Source organism: Falco punctatus (assembly GCF_963210335.1).
Source record: "Falco punctatus genome assembly, chromosome: 10".
NCBI classification, from domain to species: Eukaryota; Metazoa; Chordata; class Aves; order Falconiformes; family Falconidae; genus Falco; species Falco punctatus.
Genome location: NC_137590.1, coordinates 18,256,649 through 18,278,007, shown reverse-complemented (window position 1 = coordinate 18,278,007; position 21,359 = coordinate 18,256,649). Strand labels below are relative to the sequence as shown.

At 47.0% G+C, this 21,359-nt stretch overlaps 1 protein-coding gene across 1 annotated transcript; it reads left to right on the top strand.

The window, feature by feature from the left end:
* The first annotated feature begins 17 nt into the window (after nucleotides 1-17).
* IVD (isovaleryl-CoA dehydrogenase) lies at nucleotides 18-17,079 on the top strand. The gene is made up of 12 exons (XM_080405074.1): nucleotides 18-168; nucleotides 2,196-2,285; nucleotides 4,198-4,249; nucleotides 7,008-7,177; nucleotides 8,656-8,749; nucleotides 9,224-9,360; nucleotides 10,354-10,450; nucleotides 13,029-13,122; nucleotides 14,344-14,425; nucleotides 14,812-14,916; nucleotides 15,590-15,662; nucleotides 15,801-17,079. The coding sequence occupies exons 1-12, from the start codon at nucleotides 22-24 to the stop codon at nucleotides 15,932-15,934; spliced, it is 1,275 nt and encodes a 424-aa protein (XP_080261200.1). The 5' UTR covers nucleotides 18-21; the 3' UTR covers nucleotides 15,935-17,079.
* Nucleotides 17,080-21,359: the final 4,280 nt, after the last annotated feature.

Genomic DNA, 21,359 nt, shown 5'->3' with positions numbered 1-21,359 from the left:
CGGTGCCTGCCCGGGGCAGCCATGGCGGCGGCAGTGATCGGGCGGGCGGCGGGCTGCGCGGGGCTGCGGCGGGCGCGGCGGCTGCAGGCGCTGGGGCTGCGGCGGCGGGGCTGCGCGGGGCTGGCGGTGGACGACACGGTGAACGGGCTGAGCGAGGAGCAGCGGCAGGTAGGGCCCGCCGGGGCCCCGCGCCGCCGGTGGCGGGCGGCCGGTGCGGGGGGAGGAGGGGGGGGCTCCCAGCGGCGCCCCCCCGGGGGTGTGTCGGGGCTGGCGCCCGGTGATTGGCCGACGCCGCGGGGAGCCGGCCTATCCCCGGGCGCGCTCTGGGGGCGTGGCGCGGCCGGGGCGGGAAAGGCCCGCAGCTGCGGGAGCCACGGCCCGGCCTGAGCCTGCGCTGCCGCCGCCTCATCGCGACAGGGCGCTTCCTCACGATAAAGCCTGCTCAGCGTAGCGCTCGGGGGAGAAAGCATGCCCTGCATTCGCGCTGGACCTGTTTTGTCAGAAACCGTCAGGAGTGTGATCGCCAAAGGAACGAGTTAACTGGGCCAGGTCGAATCGCGAGGGTGTGTGCGGCTCTCCTAGCGCGTTCCCCTTGCCCAGCGCGGGGACCGAGGCGTTTAGGATAACGGCGCCTTGCCTTGTTGTTTCCTCCTGTGTTCAACCGCAGCCTGGTGCCAGCCAGCATGGCACTTAGCCCCCTGCTGCCCTAGGCAGGGGGTGGAAGGCGCTGGCCCAGGCCGGCCGCTGGAGCGCTGTTCCTGGGGCCTCAGGCCTGCAGCTGTAGCCCTGCCTCCCAGGCCGCCGTGGCAGCAACAACACGAATGTACCAAATAAACTTACTCGTTCTTGCTTTCTTATGAGAGAAGTGTTCTTTGCCAGGTTCGTGTTCGTGGTTTACAGCCTTATCAGCTTGAATTGACTCGTTTCTTTGTCCTTCTGCATTCAGTAGGTGTCAAAGGAGGAAAATATTCAATAGTTCATATCTGTCTGGTGGAAAAGCTAAAAAAAAAAAAAGACTGCAGTAATGTTCGTTAAACTGAATTAAGAGCACTGTCATTGTTATAAACTGGCTCAGACTATCAGGGATGTGTGTCTGAGTCTATTCCTCAATCTCTAATTAAATTGTTATGGTTTAATCTGCTTTTCTTCCCTCTTTTAAGCTTTATGCTCAAGTTTACTGCTGACAGCTTTATCACAGTGGAAACATTGAATGTGTTTTGGGGTTGGTTGGTTTGTTTGGTTTTTTAAGTTTTAAATGTACCAATGGTGGGAAAGCTTGTTTGGTGGTACTGGAAACCAAGGTCTGGGAGGTCATGGAAACTTAACATATCTTCTTAATTGTAAAAAAGAGGATGCTTTGGTTGTGAGGTTGAAAGGCAGAGGAGTGTGGGCATATTTTGGTTTGTTGCTTCTGACCTTTCTACAGGTTCTGGTTAAACAGCAGCGGGTTTCAGTCTCATAAGATTGTTCCTTCACCAGCATTCATTTGTCAGAATAAAGAACCAAACAGGAAAATGGGATTATTAAGCTCTCCTATAAAGTCTGGACAAAGTTTTAAAATCTTCATATTAAAAACACTTAATGTATATATTTTATTAGTGTGTGTATGGACTTCTGCAGAATGTAAGTATTTGGATTTGAAAATTTAGAATAAATTTTGAGATTTTTAACACTGGAGTCTATGAGCATATCTAACTTTATTTTCTGCAGAGGGAAAATTTAATAGCACCATAGCTAATGTAGTTCCAGTTTGATACACCAACATATTTTAATTAGTATGCATGCTTGTTGCAAGCATCTGCATATAATTGAATGAAACTCTAAACAGCTACTGGATGGGGATAATACATTATAAGTTCCATTCATCAACTTTCAAAGTTTCCTGACCTAAAACATCTCCTGAAACCATGGTGTAGGCAGTAGTTAAATAACATTCTCTCAGGGTGGGGTAAGATTTTTAAGGTTAAACACTGAGAGGAACTTAGAGAAGATACTGATGTACTTACAGATTAAAGGGCCTTTCATGTGGTCTTCCAGCTAGTAACCTGAAACATCCATTTCCTTGTGGTCTTCTCCTTCTGGGTTTGGGATCCTGGAGTTGCCTGGCAGGGGAATTTTGGGAATATCCTAGAGAAGATGACAACAATATATTGATGAGGTATAACATATGTGTTTCTCCTCATCTCTTTTCCCAGCTTAGACAGACCATGACAAAGTTCTGTCAAGAGCATTTGGCTCCAAAGGCCCAACAGATTGACCAGGAAAATGAATTCAAAGGCATGCGGGCAAGTATTTAATGTGTGCATTTAAAATAGATGGTAGTGAAAGCCTGTTGGTACTTTGATCTGTACATTAGTCCAGACAGAGTCCTAGTCCACGCCACAGGAACATATGCATTAACTTTTCAAACTTGAAAGCCTCTATAGAAAACAATTTTTTGGTTTCCTGTTTTATGTTTTGTTAATGACTTTCAGCAACCTGGGGCAGAACCCAGCCAGCATGCAATCAAAAAAAAAAATTGAAAAAAAGGATTGATAATGGCTTTGTTTGGATTCTTATTGTGGTATTTCTGCTTGGCTTTGTTCACACTCCTCCTCCAATATATGCTTTGTATTCTCCTAGTTAGGACCCTTCCTTGGACAGCTGAGTTTCCTCTCAAATCTGTTGTGAAAATATTGTGTGCAAATGCTGAAGTGTAGCATTGTTTGACCGTCTAGCTGAAACTTGCCTTCCTAATAAAAACAACAAATTTTGTGCAACAGGATGGTTTGATGGATGAAAATGAGATATCTAACTATTGGTTTTCATAAGCTCCACAAGACTTAAAAAGCTCAGAACATCTGCTAGGATTTCCCAGAGCTCTGATGTTGACATTTTCAGGGATATATGCACAGCTTTGAAGTGAAGTATATAAATTTAGCCTGGTGCACCAGATGTCATCCAGAGCTATTGAATAATACTTCTTGAAGTCTCTGGAGACTATTTGCTGATAATTATCACTGGATGCTGAGGCCATGAGACAAGCATTCACCTGTGGGTCCATCGTGTAGTGGAGGGGAGGCTGCAGTCTGAAGGAGCAGCAAAGAGATGCTCCCCTCCCTGCCCCCCAGCATTTGTGTGGTCTTCACTGGGGACATCCTTTGCTACTGCACTATGTCATGAGTTCCCTCTTACTCTGTGATGCTATGTGCAAGACACAGCTGTTGCGCAGGTCTGAAGTCAGCTGGCAGCTCTGTGTCTTCAATCATGAGGCTGTCACTTGAGCAGTGGTGTTGCCAGTGATAATCGGGGTGGTAGGCAAATGGAGGAGTTGGTGAACAAGGAGTACGGTTTGTCCTCTAGCAGATGGACATGTACGTTACAAAGTTCAACTACGCAAGACTCAGTAATGTTTATCTAGGCCCTGTGCATGTCTAGTGTCTTGGCAGTCTTGAAAACCTACAGGTTACATGTTTGAGTGGCCCTTGTGGATTCAGCTCCTTTAGCTTCACAAGTCCAAAGTGTTCACAAATTCTCTGTTGTGGTCACCTTATAACTTTTCTAGAACCACCTGCAAGGCTGTAACGTTCCCTTTTTTTTAATCTCTACCAAGGACGCTTCCATGGCTTTGCTTGCCAGTTTCTGTTTTACTAAAAGTACCAGCGAATAGCAGCTCTTGTACATAAGTCCGTGGTTTCAGTCATGGATGGCTTGTGCTAACTGCTGTTTGCAGCAGCTGCAGGCTCATAGGCCCACACCGTGCTGCCAAAGCAGTGACAAGGATGCCTGAGGTAAAAGGCAAGCATAAGTTTAAGTCATAACATCCTAAGTAATCTTTGGCAAGAGATAGTATATAAAAGTCTAGAAGTGCAGTTTTTTAAATTAATGTGAAGTTTTAATTATTTAAAATTCTTCTTAAACTGGGCAGTGAGTTAAATCTTAAGACCTGGCCTTCCAGAATTAAATTTAGACTTGTGAATTTTCACCAGATTCAACAGACCACTCCCATGTGTAGCATAACTAATGTCCTTAAGTCTGTCTGGGTTCTTAGTCCAAAGGATGGAGCTGCTGCTGCAGATGGAGTAGGTATTATGTATTTATCTTGGAGATATCACAAGAATAAGGTAAATTGATGTGTTCAGTGAGCTACCTGGGAAAACTTCTTATGCTGATGCTCTGACCGTGCCTCTGGACTGATTGCTTGTTCTGTATTTGTAGGAGTTTTGGAAGAAACTTGGGGAACTGGGCGTTCTGGGGATCACGGCTCCTGGTAAGTCTGTCCCCACCTTTTACCTTCTACTGGGTGATTCCTCAAATAAAAGAGAGACTACTTAAACACAGGCTTTCCGGTTCATAACAACCTTGTCTGTGATGTGACACCTGCTTTATCCAGAAGCTCCTATCTTTGTGTTTTTTAAAAAGTCTTTCGCAGCTTTTGTTACTCTTTACTGACTTGGAATCCTTTTTCTGTGTTAGACTTCTTCTGGATGATTAACAGAATGCCTTTTACAGTTTAGAAGTACTGCTCAGAAATGGTTTCTCCAGATATAACATATGCAGCTCGAGCATGTTTGCGCTTCTCTAATATGAAGCGTTTGCTGCAAGTTTTGAAGAAAAGTATCCTAGAACAAACATCCATCTCTAATAGGAGAAGTTAAAGGGTATAAAACAATGCTCTGAAAAGCTGTGATAACTAATGGAGAGCTGACCACGTCCAACCAGTCAGAAAAAATCAGGGTAAATCTTATTCAGCCTTGTCCAGGTTAGTTGAAAAGTGTTTTGATTAATGTTATAGATTACTGAGGCTGCTATGGTCATGCTGAATGCACTAACACAGTGTAATGAGGAGAAGCCCTTAGTGGAGAAAAGCAGCCAATGGGGCCTTTATTTCCCCATCGTGAAGTCTGTGTTTCTGGATGTGCGTGTGCAAAGGCTTCTGCAGAAGCAAGCTGAATAGCAATGCGTTGAAATAATGCCTCTGCATTTCTTTCAGTGGCACTGAGTCTGCTTGAAAGAGTCTGTATTTCTGCTTTCTTTCTCTTTACTCTTCCCAATTTACTGCTGCTCCTGTTTTTTCTCACTCTTACCTTCTTTCTTCTTTGATGTTGTGCCTGAGGCTTACAGCAGTTTCCCACACTATAAATAAGCCATCCCCTCATGAGCCCTGTCCTTTTTGATTTCCTCAAAGATTTACCTCTAAAACCTTCCTATACCCAGAATTTTTTGCCTTATTTTTGATCGTGGAGTTGTGTGTGCTTTCTTTATTGGCTTTGGCTTTAGTGCAGGAGGTGAGGACAGGGATTTAGGATGTGAAGATAATGTGAAATCTTACGAAGATGTATGCTCAATTAAATGGCGTGTTTGGGCACCAGTGGATCAAGTCTATTAAGGGAGCATTTTAAATAACAGTACTTTTTGTTTTCTTCTTAAAACTAAGAAAACTATGTTGGTTTGTAATTTTCCATTCATTTTATAAAGAGCTAAGTTAAGAAATGCAAATATGTAGCTGCTGTGGAACAATAGTACATAAAGACTAATTCTGAAAGGGCAGCATCATTCTAAGTCACACTGTGGTTTGTATTATACAAGAAGCTGTCTGGCAGGATTATTTTCATGCACCCCTTGCAGTACAGAGCAGTCATGGGCCAGTCCTGCTTACAGCAGGCAGTTACTGTTCGTGTCTTGAGGCAATAGCACCAAACCCATCCGTTCTATGGGAGTGAGTAGAGAACTCTCTTGTTTTGGTATATATGGGAAATTATTAAACCCATCTTTTAGGATATTGATGGTAAAACCCTAAACATTGATTGTGGCGGTGAGAGGTGATTCAGAGGACAAAGAGCCCTGCAGATAAAGACAGGAGTCAGAACGAGTGCCATGGGAGGAAAGGCTGCGTGTAGTGCCAGTGGCTGTTGTGTTAATTTGATGAGTCAGGAACAGCAGCCCTCTTCGAGCCCAGGTTACACACTCAGCTCTTTGGGCACTGTAAGTGTGCAAACGTATTTGCTGTTACTGCTGTTGCTGCTTGCTTACAGCATTCATGTTGATGACAAGTAGGTGTTCCCGGGTTACCACGCTGACTACTTCGCAGTGTTTATGACCTCCTGGTTTAGTTCTTGGCAGTACACCTGCTGCTTGCCTGCAGAGCAAAGCTTCTACATTGGGATGTGACTGTATTTGGGTGTATATAAGTGTGTGTAGGTGTATCTCTCTATATTTGTGGGCTGTCAGCTGCTTGAGGACATTATGCATTTCTCAGCCTTCTCATTTTTTTCCTGCCTTCTCCCTCTCCCTGTTCTACTGTGTACCTTTAATCTTTACCACCAGTTTTAGACTCAGCTCGGTGTGCCTAGCTGGATTCCCAGTTAGGATGATCGTGCTGCTCTGTCTCACTTCATCCTTTCTTGAAATCTGCAGTCTTGCCACTGGTGAATCACAGCAGTTACATTTATGGATCATTCTCCTTCTGAACTGGATACCCATGAAAATGCTGGTCTCCTGCATGTTTGTGGGCTTAGGAAAGTCCCTAGTGCCCCACTTCTTGAGCAGTTTGAGGATTCCTCACTTGTTAAGGGGTCCTTGTTACGACAAACATGCATGGACTTTACAGACTTGCCCTGTGTTCCTTTGTCCTCTCACTGAATACACGTTGCCACCTTAGGATTTAATCTTTGTCATAACATTAAGGTTGCACTTAAGGATGGTTGATAAGGACTCATTGTTCTGCAAGTATTGGTAGCATGTTTTAGATGTATCCTTAGGCATGTTATGTATAAAACTATGCTGTACAAATATGCAGTAAATTATTGATTATGCTGAAGAAGTAATATCAGTGTGCCTTTAAGATAAGAAAACTGAAATTCAGATGACGGGGAAGGCCAGAGGTCCCAGCTCAGGGACAGTGTCAGTCAAAAGCAGAAGCTGCCCTGTGTCTTGGGTCTCATTTAAGGCTGAGCCTGACCCTGGGACCCCGTGCATGTGTGCTATACTCCATGGTGGTTGACATGAGGTTTCTCTTCTCTTTTCAGCGGAATATGGTGGGTCTGCTTTGGGGTATCTGGACCATGTGCTGGTGATGGAGGAAATTTCTCGTGCATCAGCAGCTGTCGGGCTTAGTTACGGTGCCCACTCAAACCTCTGTATCAACCAGCTAGTGCGTAACGGCAACGAGGCCCAGAAAAACAAGTACTTACCCAAGGTACGTGGCTGGAAGAGGTAAAACTGGAAAGGGTTTGGGTTTTGGCTGTGTACAAGGATGAACATCTTTCATGGTGTGTAGCATTTTAAGCACTAGTCGATCTCCGTCACCCAACCTTAGGGAATACCTTACTTGCTAAACTTGCCCTTCTCTATTGTGTTAATATTTGTCCTGTTAATCCATATTGACCTCTGCCTGTGCCAAGCTCTATGTCTGTAGGCAGCGTAGTCCAGCTCTCTGGAGCTGCGTTAGTAAATGAGGATTTGAGGTGGCGCTGGATGATATTCTTCCAAATTCTGAAATCGGTCAGAGATTTCTGAATGAAAGTCACTGCTTTCCTATTATGTTTTCCATTTCTCACTGCTTAGGTGCTTGGTTTGCCTATGCTGATTAACTACATGCGAAACTTCATTATCTGGGGCATTGATGTTTGTGACTCAAAAGCATGTTCAGCAGATTTCAGGTTTCTAAATGCATGGAAAAACTTAGCTGATACATTGAATCCCAGCTACTAAAATTATCAGTGCAAGAAACTTGATTTAAGCCACATGCAAAGTATAGTATCACTTCCTCACAGCCTTGTGCAGCCTGCTAATATGTAACTCTGAATTGTCCTCATTGCTGCTCAGGTGTATGTTGATGCCCTCATTCGCTGCCTTTCAGTAAGATGTGTGATCACTTTAGTTCTTGCTTGTCTTGGTTTGTGACAGGGTACTTAACTAGTTTTGAACAGATCACGAAGACTTCTGTGGAAATGCACTGATAGATTGAATTGCTTGAACATATATCTTAAGTGTTGAGTCTGTTTTTAAAAAAAAGAGATCAAAAGGAGCAGAAGACGGATAAAAGTACACAGGGAGAAAAAAAAAGGGTTGGGGGAAGCAAGGAGAAAAGGGCAGGATGAAAGGAACAGGAAGCAACAGCTATGACAGAGCCTGGTATGAGCAGGCATAGAAGAAGGATGTCCATCTGATTTTGTAGTGCAAGTGTGGGGGAACTGGGCTATGAGAACATTGCTAAGGACTTTGCAATCTCTTTTCATCCCCATCATTGGCCTTTTGTGTTAAACAATCCTTGTTTATGTAAAAGGGCAGCCATAAAGCCCAGAACAAGGAGCTTGTGAAAGGCATATGGCTGCCTGCATGGTTCTTTTGGCATCTTCCTGGAGATGGTGTTTTATAAGCAGGGCTGTACTCATCTAGCTCAGACATAAGTTGAGTCATCCTTCTCATCCCACTGTGATTTGGTTCTGTTCCCTCAGCACAGCAGTACAAGGGAGCTCCCTGCTAGGACTCTACCAGGAACAGCAGCTCTCGTTTGCTGTTCTCACACGGAACAGCTACTGTGGAGATTCAGTGCAGGGGAGAGGGGAGGAGAGGGGAAAAAAAAAAAGAAAAAAAAAAGAAGGCAGGCTAAAGAGGGAACAGAAACAATGCTACTGCTCTTCCTCCCTTTCTAGTATTTGTCATTTCTTCCAGCTAATTAGTGGGGAGCACATTGGAGCCTTAGCAATGAGCGAACCTAATGCTGGATCTGATGTCGTGTCCATGAAGCTGAAAGCAGATAAGAAAGGTAAGGCTTGTCGTGTGCTGTCTGGATAGATAGCTGGTGTAAATGTCTGCTGTAAATTTAGACTAAACTCCCCAACACCACTGAGATATGGTGCTTGGTCTTGGATATACCAGACCATGTTTGCAGGCTTGTGCTGCCTCCCAGGAGATTCAATATGTTATAAAGCCAGGTAGTGAAGGCCTGAGGTGCACGGTTGAAGGTCTGAAAGTGGGCTTCTGATTGTGGCTGTGGAGGTTGATGGTATGATGGAACCAGTGGTAGGTTCTTTAGTTTGTCAAGCATTTGTTAAACTGGTTTTGGACTCCAGAAATTCAGGAAATTAGCTTTCTTGAACTCAGGAGCAACTTGCGCATGCTGTTTGTAGGGGTCTTAAGGAGCATCCTTGAAAGCCTGTTTTGAAATGAATGGAGTGAGGATATAGGTGTTGGTCTGATGTCTCTTGTGAACTAACAGATTGCAGCTCTTTGCTTCTAGGAGACTACTTTGTTTTGAATGGGAACAAATTTTGGATCACCAATGGACCAGATGCAGATGTGCTCATTGTTTATGCTAAAACTGATGTTAATGCTGTTCCAGCCTCCCGAGGTATAACTGCATTCATTGTGGAGCGGGTAGGTTTAACAATTCTCACAAGTATTATTGTAGTGGGTTTTCTAAAGCTAGCTCCTTCACTGGCTCATTTAGAAACCAGCTAGTTTTCTTTCTATAACTGTCACCCCCTTGCTCAATGACCAACTACTTTCTGACAATTGTATAAATCTGTGAGACTAGTCCTCTGCTGCGGTGACATGGCATACTGCGCTGTCAGCTGGGCACCCCTGGAGTATCCAAGCATGTCACCAGTCTTTAGGCCAAAAAGCGTAGAGAGAGCAGACAAGATTCCAACGTGAAAGGACTTGCTTGTTGCCAAAAATTGACAGAGATATTGGAGGCCTTGTAAATACATCCTACTATCCTATTACCTAACTTGGTGGGCTGGGTTTTGTTGGGCTTTTTTTAAGCCAAGACATTAGAAGACCTCTATTAACTTCTTCCTCCCATTTTTTTGCACTGCCCCTTTGGAATCCTGAAATGACCTAAACATTCATGGGCAGGGAGCAGAAACAGGTTGTTCAATGGGGAACCCTGGGAAAATGGTTTTTTTCTTCCCTTTTAAAGATTTGGGGCTATGCTATATACACCTTCACCACAAGGAAGGCAGGAAGCTGTGATAAAATAAATGGTACTGGAAATGTATAATCTCAGAGATCAGTAAGCCTTCTGATGGACTTAACCTGACAGTGATTAAATAGTTCAGTTACTGGCAAAGCTTGCAACTCTTACTCTGGGAGAGTCAGTGTTGGCAGCTGTCCAGTTTATGTATTTGATATTTGCGTGCATTAGAAAATGGATGCACTGGGTTCATATGTGCCCCACATATGCGCATTTTTCTCTGCTCATTTGCTTCCTCTGCACTTACACCTGTTCTTGTTCCCAGACTGGGCAGTTCACTTTGACTCCCTTCATGTTCCTGTGGTCAGGGAAGTTCCACAGATCTCTAGCGATTTTATTTAGTCTGTCAGAATTGAGATTTGAAATGTATTTTAACTGTCTTGACTTTGCAGGGAATGCCAGGTTTCAGCACAGCCCAGAAGCTTGATAAGCTGGGAATGCGAGGGTCTAATACCTGTGAATTAATCTTTGAAGACTGCAAGATCCCGGGTGAGTTGCGTTCAAATCATGGCAGTGTGCACGTGGTGGTTTCCTGTCTTCTTGATCAGATAAATTGGATCGCTAATTACATGCGTGTTCAGCCTGTGACCTAGCGGGCTTTGCAGATGGTTACCTGCTCTTTGGCAGCCTCAAAAGAGAGCTAGTGAAACTGGAAAAGTGCACTCTGCTGGATTGCAGTGAGTGAGCACACCCCTTGTCAGGTAACTTCTGGCTCACCTTCGTGGACCTAACTCTTAACCAGTGCTTCTGCAAAGCTGAGGTGGGGCTTCCGAACAAATTCATTTGTTTCCATTAGAGCTCCCCATCTTGTATATCGGAGAGCTTATTTCAAGGGTTTTTTTTGTCCAAAGTCACTGGAGACTATCCAACAGACGTTTGGGTTGCCCATAAAATTTCTGCCTTATTTTGGGGTCAGGGCCTGAAAATGGACATCCTTCCCACCACGCATTAGTACAGCAGGGACCACTGTAATGGCCATTTCTGTTACTCCAGCGGCTATTTTTGTTGATAGAAAAATTACAGCCTTTATATAGCAAGTGGAGGAGATGCCTTATCTGAGCTCATGAAAATCCTAATTGCATATCTGCAGAGCAAGTAACTCTCCTGCTCCCCATACACCACCAAAAGCTGCTTTGCAGTAAGTGGAAGAGTTTCAGCGGAAATCTGACATTTCTAACTTTATTGGATCCCTCCACTCTGAAATCAGAAAGGCCAATGCCCCAGTCTTCAGATCATCTCCTGGGTAATCATCCGTACAGAACAGCATGTTCTCATGGTAACAGGATTTCCATTTTCTGATAACTCGGAGAAGCACATCATTGCAGTGTTGAAAGTTAACACACTTTGCACTCTGGCCATTGATGCTGCTTCTGATCTTCTGCCTTGGAAGCTGAACCAGTCTGATGCTATTTCATATGTCTGCAGGATCTTTCTCTCAGATCAAGATGTCCTTTAGCACTGCAATTCCATCCACTTTAAATTATGTGGGTTTCGCTGTCAGCCACGCTCTGCTGAGTTGCTGGTGTTTCTCTCATAGTGGCTGTTGTCCATGGACTCATTCGGTCATGTTGTACTGGTAAAAGCTGATTCAGAGCCCCAGGGGTTTGGGGGTTTTGGTGGGTTTTTTTTTCTTTTTTCTGTGATACGCAGCCAGCAGATCTGCCCCCCTTGTGCAGTCAGCACGCACGTCCTTCAGCTCACCACATACCTATCCATCCCTTTTCCCTGGATGTACAGGGAAGTGTTCAGGCTATTCAGTCCTTTTTTTAGCTGTAAGATGTCATTACTCGTGAACAGCTTTGTCACTGTATTATTACCGATGCTGGCGTTTGTGTTCTGTTCTTCAAAGTGATGTTGGGTATTAGTATTTTTCTCTCTCGCCTGTGGCCCTTCTGAGGTTTTTCTCTGAAAGCCAAGCTTCATTCTTCTTCCTCTTTCTAGCCCCATATCATGATGATGGCCCTGCAGAAGCTGCACTTCTCCATACGCTACATCAACATGCTTTTCAGTAAGCAGGAGACAATGCAGTCCATGAGCTTTTGCCACTGAAAAGCAGATTATATCAGGAGACTTATCTGCATGTGTCCAAGTCCCGTCTCATTTTCGCTTTGCATATCACACCTCTCAGATCTCTTGTGGTCAAATCCTGAAATATATATCAGTTCTCCTATATGGCTCGATCTCTGTCCATCTACAAAGCGCAGTTGTTGGGCTTTTAAGTTCTTTGCTAATGGTTACAGTACAGCCTTGCTGAGGTGAGCCCTTTGTTCCTGCTTCTCTTTTTATACTTGTTAACATCAGCACGTGCTTCAGATTGCCCCAAAGTGAAACAGTTTCTTGAAGTTTTTTCTCAGCCCGTTACCTAATGTGGCTATTTTCCTGTTCCTTTTTCACAGAAATAATACTTGTCTTTTTAAAACGTTTATTTGTAACAACTGCAGTGTTCTGTTCAGGCTCTCTCACAGAAGGGGGGATAATGATTGTTCGTATTCTCCAATCTCAGAAGACTAATATACATCACTCTGACATGTGATGAGTGGCGAGCTTTGACTGCTTGCTGTGTAGGCTTTGGTTCCTGTGCTCAGAGGTGTCCCAAGCATATCAGACAAGGATTTGCATTCATTTCAGATACACACTCGGTAGACATCAGATGGTAATGCTGTCAGTTTGGGTTAGATACAAGCTAATGGGATGGTGAAGGGGGCTCCCATTTTGTCCTCCTAGGCTGTTAAGTCTCCTATTCTTGTTGGTGCTGAGCGGGAAGATCTCTGGAGAGCACCTTACCCTTTAGAAAAGAGGTGAGAGAATAGCAGCGATTGTACAAGCACTTTATAACCCTTTACTGCCTTTTCCTTTTTGGCTTTGCTTGGATTGAATATTGACATTTTGGTGGTAGGGAATATATGTATTTAAACTCAGTGCCTGTCTGACTCATCCTGAATGTTTGTGTCTCAAGCCAGAAAGAGAGGTGAATGGGACTGAAAGTTGCGGTCCTCCCCCCAGGGAACATGGGCCCTTGGACAACAGTTTTGCACATAAGTAAATCACTTTCCTTTGCCAATTGCAGCTGAAAATATCTTGGGGACACTGAGCAAAGGAGTCTATGTTCTGATGAGTGGATTGGACCTGGAGAGACTTGTGCTATCTGGTGGCCCACTGGGGTAAGGGTTTGTCATCTTTTATAGATGTTTATAGTTTGTCATCTTTTATAGGCCAGAAGGATCCTTCACACTCACCTAGCCCAGTGGGTCTCCAGTGGTGGTTGCAGATCTCAGCAGGAAGCATCTTGGATGGAGAACTGAGATACTGGGGCAGCTTCTGAGGGAAGAGGAAAGGCTGGGAGGAGGTGATGGGCCAGAGCCATGGAAGGCAGCGAGCTGCAGGGGAGGCGAGCAGGGAGATCCCGTAGCTGCTGGGTACTCCAGCTGTGCCATGGCTGCTCAGCTGGGCTGCTGCTGGAGGGTGCTCGGCTCCGCACTCCCAGGCAGCCACGGCTTGCTCTGCATCTGCTCCACCTTCTCCTTTAGCACTCCTCCTGCAGGTTTGCGGTTTTTTTAGTTTGAAAGCATCTGTGTGGAACACCCTCCGAGGGGCAAGGGATGGAATGAACCAGTGCCAGAAAGGTTGCAGATCTCTGCCTTCCAGTGTAGCCCAGGCCACAGACCCTCCAGAGCATGCTTTTAGAAATATTAGCCTTGATGTGAACATTTCCAGAGGTGGCAAATCCACCTTGGTCCCTGACTGCATGCTTGTGTAGCCCCACAGTGTGTATTACTCTGGAAATAACCAGTTCATTGCATCCTTAAAATCCAAAAGGCTATCCAGACTGTCACAGAGAGGGACCACTGGACTGGGTAAAGGTTTTGTTCTTCATTTATTCAGTCATTAAGCTCCCCAGTAATTGTTTTTACCCTACAGTCCTCTTGTCCTCTTGTTGGTCTCTCTGTACTAATCCTCATGCGGAAAGACCATCTTCCACAAAGCAGAAGGAGGATTTTTCACCCTTCTTGTTCTTGCCTATGCTGGTTTTTATGGTGTTGGCTAGTACTCCTTGAGTCAGCGCTCTCTGGAGATGCAAGGCAGCACAGACTGCCCTGGCTGCAGCTGTAGGAAAGCTCTTCAGCTCTTCATCTCGGTCCCCTGAATTAAGAAAGTAAGACCTTACCACAAGATGTCCCAAATGAGCAATATGTAGAGCACTAAGGAGAAAAAAGGGACCTTTGGATTTTATTCTTAGCGTTGTGTGAGCAGAGCTACAGGAAGATAGCAGCCTACCATTTTAGGTGTGAGAATCTTTTTGCCTTAGATTACACTTCCGAGGTTTTTTTATTAATAGTTAATAGTTCTGTTTTCCTTTTCCTGCATATCTGTACTTTTCTTAGGCTCATGCAAGCTGTTCTTGACCACGCAATTCCATACCTACATGTAAGAGAAGCATTTGGACAGAAAATTGGCCACTTCCAGGTGAGGCAGAAAAGGAATTAGAAATTTTTCTCACCTTGCTTTTCTCTTTAAAATTAAGATGATGAGAGCTGTGTCACGGGAGGGTTTTGCACAGAGGAGGTTGTGTGGTGTTTGTGCTGGGGTTGCACGATGGAATGACGTTGGTGAGAAGGTGAAAGGATCTCTGAGCCCATTTACCTGAGTTGGTGGGTGAGGGACTGCCGCTGCCACCTGGGAGCCTGTGAATGGAGAGACCCTCCAGCTCCCTGCTGTGTCTTTGCTGAATCCATGATTTCTCTTTTGTCGGGTTTCTCTGAGATAGTTTGGGGAATGGGCGATCCCTAGTGCTCGGGCAGAAGGCGATCTTCCCCTTGCTCATGTTAATGTTTCTCTTCTGCGTCGTGCAGCTCATGCAGGGCAAAATGGCCGATATGTACACGCGGCTGATGGCATGTCGGCAGTACGTCTACAACGTGGCAAAGGCCTGTGACCAGGGCCATTTCAATGCAAAGGTGAGCTGGCTTCCACCTGGGCTGTGTCTGCTGGGGGAATTCCTTCCCTTTGGTGCCAGATCACGAGCAGGGTGGAGGTTCTGCACTGGGGGTTAAAATAACTCGCTCGAGTCCCCGAGTGCTTTTCTTTTCCCCTCCAAGGAAAATGAAAGCCTTGTTCTACAAGGCAACAGACTTAGCAGCATCGGTAGGTGTTTATTGGAAGCCCAAACACAGTATCTGGCTGCTGGAAGGAGCTGTAGCAGTCATTCTGAGGTGTTGGCATCTCCGCAGCCGGCACTGTCGCCACATCTCTGTCAAAGGAGGGGACCGAGCAGTTAGCAGTTGGAGCAGAGTGCCCTGCATCCCAAATCAAATCACATTGGTCTCCTGTGGGTATGATGTGCATTTGTGAGAGACCACCTCCCCTGGTGCTCTCTTTTTTTTCTGTCATTTTTTTTTTCTGTTTCTGTCTTCATGTGGCCTTTACAGGCCTGACACAAGTGTTCTGCAGTGAGTGAAAGGCTGCTGCTGCTTCTTGCTCACTGGGGAACGAATCCTGTGCCTTTGTGATTAAGTAGTTCGGTCATCTTAGCAGGTGTCTGTAGAGTAATGGAAAGGTCAGAGCGACACAAAGATTGGAGATGGGCAGGTGACACCTTTCCTGACTATCGTCGTTGTCACTTTCCTTTAGGACTGTGCTGGAGTGATCCTGTATTCAGCAGAGTGTGCTACCCAGGTGGCGCTGGATGGGATCCAGTGTCTGGGTAAGTCGCTGGCAGCGTTTGTTTCTGTTAGTGGTTGCGGGAGGGAGCCAAGTGCAGTGCCAAAGCAGTGTGCTCCCCCGTCCCACCCTCAGCCCCCGACATCGAAGAAATGACTGGTGACTTCTTTTTTGATGGCAGGCGGGAACGGTTACATCAACGACTATCCGATGGGGCGTTTCCTGCGGGATGCCAAGCTCTACGAGATAGGGGCAGGCACCAGTGAAGTGCGCAGGCTTATCATCGGCAGGGCCTTCAATGCCACTTTCAAGTAACGTCCGCCGGTGGAGCGGCAGCACCCTGACCACCATGAGGCCTTTGCCTGCACAGGCTGGAGTGCACAGCTCCTTCTCTCCCTGCTTCTGATTCTGGGATCGTCGCTTGCAGACTCTCTTCTCCCTGCTCTGTGAACAGATGCTGCTGGACTGGGCTTTGACAAAATGAGTCACATGGTAGCATGGAAGGAAAAAATGTTTTTTCTCTTCTTGTGATCATCCTGATTCATCCTGTTCATGAGCCATCCTGATTCTCAGCGTTACAGGGCTGAGGTTCACCCAGGGGACGTATCACCATCGAAGCAGGCTGGTGAGCAGTGTGCCTTTGCTGAGCACAGAAAGTCACCCTCCCTTAAAGGAAAAGGGCAGTGAAGGAACAATTTCGTTCTTTAAAAAAAAAACCAGAAACAAACACCAGAGTTCCATTACATAGCTAGCATTTAGTGTATTACCACTGGAAGGTGAAATTTCCCATTGTGACCTTCTGATGGGATTAATAACTTCCATTTTGGGAACCTGGCACCAACCGCATCATGGGGGTGGCTGTCATGAGCACTCTAAGCATCATCGATGCACAAGCAGTGTTTTGGGTGATGATTCCTAAAACCTCGTTAAAATGCCACATCTGTTTCTTTGCATACTTCCTTTCCTGTTCCTGCTGCTTCTCAAGACATTTCAGTGCAGCCCCAAGTCTTTGCTGCTCTGATTGACTGCCTCCCGCGGTGTTATTCATCCAGAGGTGTCGCCATCCATCATTCTGGGAACAGTTAAAATGTCAGACCTGTATTGTGACATCCATGAATGAAGCAGGCAGGAGGAGGCTGACTTTTTGGGTTGGGGTTATTTGTTGATTTGTGGGGGTTTTTTTTCCCAAAGGTTGTTCTTTTGGCAAAAGCATGTACTCACACTCCACCTTTGGTTGGCTAGAGAAGTCAGAGCGAGTGCAGCAGTATTTGTGGGTGTTTTCGGTTCATATTATATACAGCAAATTCAAGTTTACCTAGCTTTATTAAAGAAAATTGCACAGAATAATGCAAGCCTTAAAGGATGAATCACACAGAAAAATTGGATGTTGTAAATATGACAGAACAGTTAATTAAACAGTTGCCATGCAGGCAACATCCCAGCAGTTTTAACAAAAAAGAGCTTAAAGCTTTGTGTATTTTTTTTTGTTGTTGTTGTTGACATCTGTCTATACTAGGTGACAGTAAACTAATATAGAATTTTAAAATGCCACGGATTGAAGAAAAATTCACTTTCCTGAATCACCAGGTAGGTCACCCATCACCCAGTGTTTATAAAAGTTACGAAACTTCATTTAATTGAGAGCTAGAAAGAGCTTTTAAAGTTACGATGGTGGTGCCTTCTTCCTAAACTTCATTTGTATTCGGCCAGTGGATGGCTGTCACTCTGGAAGTGTCCCAGGGTTTAATTTTCAGTCTTAATCTCTGGATGGAGGTAGCAGAGTGGACAGAGGTGGCCTGCCAAGAATATCTTGTTGAGCTGCACCTGAAAATGCTTTGGGAATGAGCCTTGAAGCACAAGTGAAGTGCACTTCACATGTGAAGCGCTAACTGCGTTACTGTACATTAATGTAAGAATTTATTTACGTGACCAGACGTTTATATTTGAACACAGAACAAATACAGATGTCGTCTTCTCCTGGATGTGCAAGTCACAAAACCGCTGCAGTTCCTGCACCCCAACCCAGTGTTCATTGAAAACACCAAGGGCAGGATTTTTCAGGTTTGCCCAAATGATTTGGGGAGCAGATTGTGCTGTGGTGAGTCAGGGCAGCTGTGCAGCCCTAAATCCCTGAGCCCCTCATCCCCCCCAGCGCCGTGGGCTGCCCGTGCCTTTCCTGGCAGGCTGTGGCCAGGGCAGCTGTGCAGCAGCCGGAGCTGCAGAGCTCCTTGCTCTCTATACACTAGCTGCAGTTTCTGTGTCCCAGTAAAACAGCAGATTTAACTGGAGCGTGGTGGAAGCGCTTGCAGGGGCGGTGCGGAGCACAGGCGCAGCCTCTCCAGCACGTATTGGAAACTCGTATTTTACCTGTTTGTTCTTCAGCTCTTTAAAACGGGAGTGAACCACTGCAGTTTTCCTTGAAGACCCTCACAAGAACATAGGGCCTGAATCACCAAATCACTTAGGTTGGAGAAGACCTTTAAGATAGAGTCCAACTATAAACCTACTCTGACCAGAGGAGCTTCTCTAATGAGTGTTAGAGCCATGTCGGGATGCTAAAAATAGGTTTTCTAAGGTGGAAAGGGGCCTGCAGATTTTGAAACCTGTCCTCTTAACTTTGGGGAGGTCTAATTTTTAATACACATAATAAATAATGCCTTCACTTTCTAGGCTGATCAGCACCTTGGAGTTAAAGGTGAAATGAATCAATGTCTAACACATCACAGGACAGGGTGGAGGGAGAGATTCATAAATCTTAAGCAGGGTTATGTTAATCAAATTGCGCTTCCCCGGCAGCACAGCACGGGCTGCCTTGGCAAGGGGCCGGCTTTCCTTGCGCTGGGCAGGTTTCACTGTGTATGAAAAGGGCTGGGGAGGACTTTTCAGGGGATAAGGGTTTTAATCTTTATCTAATACCAATAAAATAAACTTTTGCTGGGTGGCCTGTGCTGCTGCGGGTGTTTCCCTGCAGAGGGCAAGTGCAGACCTTGTCCAGTGCCCACTGCAGCACACCCGGGCTGGCAGCAGCGATGGGCACGGCATCGCTTTCCCTTGCTGTCCCTCCCTCTTGCTTACCAACCACAGGGGGGGTTCCCCCCTAACTCACTCTCTTTTTTTAAAAAAACCCACACCCTTATAACTATACATCTGGGCTGTGCCTCAGGGCCTCCTCTGGAGAGCAGCAGAGCTAATAGGAGATCATGCAAGGCTGGACGTGGGCTGAAGGTGCCTGCTCTGGATTGGTAATAGAGGTTGTCCCAGCCTGGTAAGCCCGTGGCTGGTGGCAGGGCTGGACCTGCTGCGCCTTTCCTGGCCTTCGGGACATTGCCCTGTGTGCAGCTGGCTGGCTACTGAGCAAGCATGGAGAGTCTAGGGAATTACTCGTGAAGGTAAGTAGTTTTATTTTAGCAGTGCATATACAAAAACATGGGGAGTTTAAGCGGGTTCATGTGGAAGTGTCTCGGAGCTTACTGGGAATTCACAAATGCTGCCAGCCCTGGGAACGGCAGGACCGAGAGCCCGCACCCAGCAGTACCCACCAGCCGAATGGGTTTTGAGGTACTCGCGGTTGTTTTGTATGTGTAAAGCATCCGTCCTGTAGCAGCTGGGTAGGTTTCACGGGTTAGCAGTTTATTGATTACTTGAAAGAAAAACCACACTGGGCTCCCGTGCTGAGGCTGCTGGCTCCCGGGGCATCCAGCTCGGGTGATTTATTTCTTGCCGTGTGTGATCAGAGCTGTTTTGTGGCTTGTTCCCTATGGTTGAACACCTGATGAACAGTCTGAGCTTAATGTCCTCAAGGTAGCAAAGCTTCTGGCTCGGTTTGGTCTCTTACTGGTGAATTTTGCAGCTGAAAGCATTCTGCTAAGAAACAGCTATGTTTGGACCTGAGGATTTGCTAATCTCAGGATCTCGGTTGACCGCAGCTGCTGCAGCGGGGTAGGCATGCGAGGCCAAGGCTTCCACAACAGCGAGCAGGTTCCTGACCTGATTTGGGCGCTGGGAGGGCAGGAAGGTCTGGGTTGCACCCTCCTGCCCCATGTTCCTGCCACGGGTGCCACAGCTCTGCTCCCTTCGAGCTCCTCAGCTGTACAACGGAGCTGCAATAAATACTGACAGCATTTGCGTGGGGAAGCTTGTTCTGTGTCCTTGATTGATGTCCCTTTGCTCTGGGAGTCCTCTCTGGAGCCGTTTGTAGGAAAAGCCACCTTGCCACGGAAAAGCTGGGCTCGTGCTGAGCTGGGGCGCTGCCAGAGCAGGTACTGAAATGTTGTTTGATGCAGAAACTTGTGTCAAGAGGGAAGTGGAAGATGTAGCGGGGAAGATGGGCTGTAACATCTGGGTGTCCTGCTTCTGGGGGACCTCCTCTCAACCGTGTCCAAAATCAGAGTTTGAACAGGGGCCCGTGTTTGTGGGGGTGCCCACAGCGTGAAGGTGGTGTTTGCTTTCTAAACACACCAAGGACATCTGCTTTAAAATAACATCTGCGAGGCAAAAACTGCTGTGGAGGGATTTGGCTGCGGTGAGATCAGCCGTGCTTTGTATCGGAGACTGCACGGCAGCTACGGCTGCAGCGTGGGGCTGAGCTGTGGTTACAGCAAATCTCGTCTGGTCTAGCAAGGGCAAACCACACCGAGACACCCAGGATGCGGAGAGGGACCCGTGTTTGCACAGCATCCCAGGCAGGGCAGTGGCTGTCCTCACTTCCCAGCAGGGACCTGCATGTGGTGGTTTCCCCCCAAAAAAAACTCCCAAGGGCGCCTGCTGGGGCTGCCAGATGGGTTTCCAGCCTGCTGTGCTGCTGTGGGGCCACCTGCTCGCTCAGCAGCTCCCTGCAGAGCCCGGCTCCCCGGGCCCCCCTGTGACCCCCAGCAGCCCCAAGGGGAGGCAGGAACCCCCACCCCTGCTTTGGTGGCAGCAGGGGGAGCGTGTGCCCTCGTGTCTGTGCATGTGTGTGGCAGAGGATGCGGTTTCTTGCCTGTGGGGCTGGTCCCTGAGGGGAAGGGAGGCTTTGGTAACCTGTGGGGAGGGTGATGTTTCCCTCCTCTGCCAGGCTTCGCTGTGCAATTTCAGTACAGGGTGACACATAATGAAAGTGTCACCGAGTCTTGTTTTCACTGTGCAGGGAGAAGTGCTGAGGCCGAGCCCTGCGATGATGCCGGAGCATCGTGCAGCATGTTGCTGCATCCCTGTTTACGTCCGTCCCTCCCGCTCCTGCCTCCCTCGCATACCCTGCGGGACCACCGTTCAGAAGCCCGCCTTGTCTGGGCTCCCACTTGCCTCGCAGCCTTCCCGGGGCTCCTGGCAGAGCTCCCTGCGGTGAAACACCGGTGGCAGAGCAGAGACCTGCTGCTGTGTCACCTCCGTGTTTCCCACGTGTGGGTGAGCCAGTTCCTGTGCCAGGGTGGGGGTGGGAGCCTGTCAGCTCTTGCTGCCACGGTGCAGGCAGGGAGGGCACGATCCCCGGCGTCCTGGCACGCTGGCCAGCAGCTGCCGAGGAAGGATGGGACCCTCCCGCACAGCTGTGCCGGCCACACTCCCTCGCAGCGAGGCACCCGCTTTCCCCAGCCATGGCCCGGCAGTAAGATTAGAAAGAGATTTCTTTTCAATATATAAAAGAATTCGCAACTGTGAAGAGGAGACAAAAACATTCTTGAACCAAGGGGACAATATTGTGCGAGGGGGGCCGGGGGGGGAGCGGGGATTACTGTAGCGGAGCCCGGGGTTGCACCGCTTGCAC